The 5,000-nt window shown below is 42.5% G+C and overlaps 2 protein-coding genes across 6 annotated transcripts in view; one reads left to right on the top strand and one right to left on the bottom strand.

Annotated features, from left to right (window-relative positions):
* b4galnt3b (beta-1,4-N-acetyl-galactosaminyl transferase 3b) overlaps positions 1-583 on the top strand; it is a 22,870-nt gene extending 22,287 nt beyond the window's left edge. For all 3 annotated transcript variants that reach the window (XM_031564770.2, XM_031564771.2, XM_042704534.1), the window contains one exon: positions 1-583. This exon is cut by the window's left edge and continues 69 nt beyond it. In XM_031564770.2, coding sequence (XP_031420630.1) covers positions 1-40 — 40 coding nt within the window. In that variant the 3' untranslated portion in view covers positions 41-583.
* A 4,241-nt stretch (positions 584-4,824) lies between these two features.
* tnni1c (troponin I, skeletal, slow c) overlaps positions 4,825-5,000 on the bottom strand; it is a 13,714-nt gene continuing 13,538 nt past the window's right edge. For all 3 annotated transcript variants that reach the window (XM_031564783.2, XM_012818698.3, XM_031564782.2), the window contains one exon: positions 4,825-5,000. This exon is cut by the window's right edge and continues 677 nt beyond it. The gene's annotated coding sequence lies outside the window, so the exon portion shown is untranslated.

The following is a 5,000-nucleotide window of genomic DNA, read 5'->3' as shown; positions in this document are numbered from 1 at the left end:
ACGTGGCATGTGGAACAGACAGGTGCTCAGGAACACGTAACCATGGCTACCTGCATGGCAACAGTCAACAGGGCACTTTAAATTACCTACTTGCCATTTCTGACACAGTGGAGTGGTCAATGGCCCATCGGGAGTTGGGTGTCAGCAGGGCATTCCAGCATTGTGATTGGCTGACCTGCTGTGTCAGGTATCTACAGTCTCACTAAATCTCTGTGAGACTGTCTGGGATTAATTAATAATCCTGGAGACATTGCAACTCTATGGTCTTGAAAAAGATTCCCACTGAAGAGAGAACTGTGAGAAATGTCTCTTTATAAAGTCCACCCGGTCAGTTCTTTTTGCGAAGAACTGGTTTATTTATTTATTGTTATTTTTTAACATTGTTTGTAAGTGTATCTGAATGGATGGATTCTCCTATGGATTTTCTACGTGACCCTATGCTCTACCACACACCCCTGCCTGGCCTTTTGGGTGTCCCGTCTGTGTCTGCGACTTCTGCAGCGAGCCCTCAGTGACCTCTGCAGCGACCCCTCAGTGACCCCTCAGTGACTACAGCAGCAGCTACTCGCCCAGAAACGCAACATAAACATGCAACACACTCCAGCGTTGACGGACGACGAGCATGCGTTTGTCCGTGCGAGACAGAAGACGATGCCAAAGAGGGTTGATGAAAATGTTTTGTATTTATTTTGGATGATAATGTGCCTTTCAAGAAAATGTGTTCAATGCTAATGTGTTCAAGAAAATCAGATTTCTCCACCTGAAACTAAGGAGATTCGACGTCTCATTTAACTCACCGAGGGAGTCATTACTCAGTAGTTAGTGTCTCTGAGTCTCTCTGGTGTGTGTGCTGTGGGGTGTGCTTTTGACGAGCACCTACAGTGTCAGCTGAAGTCAGTTGTGAGATGTGACACTATCAATAACCCAAGTTGACAGCATTCTTCCAGTCAGTACTGTGCTAACTTGAGTGTTTATGGGTATGCAGGTCTAAACACACACACACACACAAACACACACACACACACATACACACACACACACGCATGCATGTCTAAATACCACACAACTAATGAATGTGATGATATGATGCATGATACACAACGGCAGATATATAGACATGAAATCTGATCAAACAAGACGATCTCCTCTGAACTCGAAGACGAGCTGCCGTCTCTGTGTGTGAAGTGAGCCCACACTGCTGAGAGGAGATGTCCATGGCTGTCTTCTGAGAGGAGATGTCCAAGGCTGTCTTCTGAGAGAGGATGTCCAAGGCTGTCTTCTGAGAGAAGATGTCCAAGGCTGTCTTCTGACAGAGGATGTCCAAGGCTGTCCTGCTGAGAGGAGATGTCCAAGGCTGTCCTGCTGATAGGAGATGTCCATGGCTATCCTGCTGATAGGAGATGTCCAAGGTTGTCTTCTGAGAGAAGATGTCCAAGGCTGTCTTCTGATAGGAGATGTCCAAGGCTGTCCTGCTGATAGGAGATGTCCATGGCTGTCCTGCTGATAGGAGATGTCCAAGGTTGTCTTCTGAGAGAAGATGTCCAAGGCTGTCTTCTGAGAGAAGATGTCCAAAGCTGTCTTCTGACAGAGGAGATGTCCAAGGCTGTCTTCTGACAGAGGATGTCCAAGGCTGTCCTTGTTGTTGGTAAAGGGATGTTAATCCGAGAGTGGTCTCATGTCTCAGGTCACACTGTAAAGGAACTGCAGCCTGAGGTCTCTAGGGAGTAATTATGAGAGTGCCCTCTGTAGGCCATCCCTGCAATTACACCAAAAATTAGGGGTGGGGGAAAAAAATCGATTTTTCGATTTCTCTCGATTCTCTTTAGAACGATTCTGTCTCGATTCAGAAAAGTTCATAATCGATTTTTTAATAAAAAAAAAAAAATATTTTTTTTTTTTTTTTTTTTTTTTTTTTACATATTCATTTTGTGTTGAAATGCAAGCTGCATCGATTATTGCATTGTTCATAGAAAGTCATAATTGTGACAAGGAAAAACTTTTTCTCTAATAAAAAAATAGATCTGTTGATTTATCAAACACAAAGTAGGAAGTGATTTGAGACTCTAAGTAGCAAATTCAAATGTTTTAAAAATTGAGATGCATCGATAACCGTTTTATCGGTTTAGAATTGATAATCGATAATCGGTTTAGAATCGAGAATCGGTTTAGAATCGAGAATCGGTTTAGAATCGAATCGTTGACCTCTGAATCGGAATCGAATCGAATCGTGAGGTGCCAAGAGATTCCCACCCCTACCAAAAATGCTTGCTCTGCGTCGCCTTCTCGACTTTCTCTCTCTGTCCCTCTCTGGCAGTCTTCTGTCCATAATCATCTCTCTCTGTCTGTCTCTCTCTCTGTCCATCATCATCATCTCTCTCTGTGTGTCTCTCTCTGTCTGTCTCTCTCTGTGTTCATCATCATCATCTCTCTCTCTCTCTGTCTGTCTCTCTGTCCCTCTCTCTGTCCATCTGTCTCTCTCTCTGTCTGTATTCTCCTTCTCTCATCTAATCAGGCTCAGTCCTTCCAGGCTTTGAGGAGAGGAAGGGTGTTCTCTTTATTTGGCCTCCTGAGGAGATGAGTGAGCAGGAAACAGTGATTTCCTCACAGATCATAGCAGGGCAGATGTAGAGACGTCCTAGGACACACTCTGTTCAGTCTGTGTGTCAGTCAGCCCATGGGAGAAGCATGGTTTAGAGTCGTCCTAGCACACTCTGTTCAGGCTGGTCGTTGTGTGTGTGCTGTGTGTATGAACTGTTCCTTTTGCCTCTCTGCACCGTTTAAAGCTTTACATTCCTGTCTTTTGCACTATAATAGTCTCAGGGGTGCCTTAAAGTCAGACATCTGAGTTTGGAAATGAAAAAATGCCTGTGAAACTGCTGCAAGCAAAGAGTAAAGAGAAATTGAGTCCTTTTAAGGACCGTGTCATACGATCCCTTAAGCTATTCAGTCTCACTTAGAAATAGTCTCAAGAGTGAAAAGAAGACTGTCAAACACAAGTGGGTCAAAAGACGTAGACTTGGAGACTACACTGGCAGACCCCTCTTCAATCTGAAACTTTTTTTTTCAATCCAAAGTTGTTTTGGAGTCTGGAAGTGTTTATTTTCTCTGTGAAACTGTTGAAGTTGCGAGGCCTTGTTGTGAAGAAAATGGAACCAATGTCTACAGGTGTGTTAATCCTGTATGTTTCCGGATGTTTCCTTAGTTTTAATAAATTGTGTTTTCATTCTCTGCTTTTCATGATGTCATCTCTTCTTCTCACTTTTACCAGTTCAAAGATTGCTTTGCAAACAATAATTGCAAAATAGAAATGAAATCATTTTGTGTTTTTTTTTTTTTAAGTGTGAGCAAGGACCACTATCATGTGAATATTCCCTACTGTTATTATGGGATGGATATATTAGACATTCATGGCCCAGCCTTGAAATGTGTTATTTAGCAATTCCTCCATTCACAAAGCTTTGTCTATACACAGGACAACACAATGGATGTACATAAATGTAGAGCACTTGACACAAAGTCTAACCTGGAGATGGAAGAACTTGAATAATGGCATGGTGACTATAAACAACGCGACGGGACAACCTCTCTTAGAATAGATCTTTGTCACATGTGACCTCACAAAACATTCAAACCCACAGTTGGCTCCAGAATAGCAATGACTGACAGACAGCGCTCTGGATAAAGAAGACCTCATACTTTATTATTTCATATTATTTCATCAATACATTCATGATGAGAAATTCCAGTTCTTTCCACTGTTTAATGTATGTTCAGAGTAGTCTGTATGTTTCTATTTTGAGAACATTTGCAACACAGTATGGTAATGAGGGAAACTTGCTTCTATGTGTGAGTTATTTGTTCCTCGCTTGAATGTTGTGTTCTCGGTTTAACTTCCTGCATGCTGCAAGTCACATGACCAGAGACCGGGAACTGGTTCCACTGGCCCAGTTGCGTTTAAGAGGCCAAAATGGTTTTGTGTTCTGGCTGTGGTCTGGAAACGCAAACTAAATCTTTTATCTTTGATCAAATATCTTTGGGAAAAAAACAGGGCATTGGATGAATTGATGTTTTGACTGTTCTTTACTGTTGAGTTTTAGGCCTAAGAAAGTTAAGGTATCTCAGGATGAGAGGTGCGAGTTCAAATAACACACACACACACACACACACACAGAAATGACTATAAAAGAGCAGCTGTCTGTCTCTTCTCCTTGCCTGTGTGTGTTCCAGCGCCCAGAGGTATCACTGTAATGTTATGTTTGGACCTTCAAGGCCATTGTGGGGCAGGACAGCTGTCTGCTGCCATGTCAACTCTCCGTGTCAGTCATTTCACCGCCATGACAACCACCACCATTGTCTTTGATAAATTTGCAGTAGACACCTTATCCCAAGGCCCCCGCCACCTATTTTAGATCAAGCTTCCTGCACACAGTACCTATACAGAGCACACACATCAGTCAAATTACACAGCCACACACACACGTGGAGGACATGAAGGAGTTCAGCTCAATGATTGCCATCAGGACTTTGGAACACCACCTGAGATACTAAAGTCGATTACTTATGGGACATCTGCTAGTGTGACAGTACATCTGTAGTGGGGTCCATTTAGAGCTAACATCTGAAGAGTATAATTGAACATTTAGAGGGCATCTAAAGGGTATAATTGAACATATAGAGGGCATCTGAAGGTTATTATTGAACATGTAGAGGGCATCTGAGGGGTATAATTGAACATGTATGTAAATGTACAGGGTATCTGAAGAATCATTGCAATCCCTGTCAACTGAGCTGAGAGCTAACACAGTTCAATAACACACACGTGACCATTATTTACATCTTTTATTACGTTTCACAAGTCAAAATGCACAGATTAATCTCCCCAGACTCGGCAGAGTTTATATGTAGTATTTATCATTTAAGTCTGGTCTGCAATAAAAACAGCTATAAATCTACCTGTGAGAGGAGAAGAGGAGAGAGGGGGGAGAGAACAGGAACACGTT

Source organism: Clupea harengus, chromosome 3, assembly GCF_900700415.2.
Source record: "Clupea harengus chromosome 3, Ch_v2.0.2, whole genome shotgun sequence".
Taxonomy (NCBI): Eukaryota; Metazoa; Chordata; class Actinopteri; order Clupeiformes; family Clupeidae; genus Clupea; species Clupea harengus.
The sequence above is the reverse complement of the archived record's forward strand: the minus strand, read 5'-3'. Positions and strand labels throughout refer to the sequence as shown.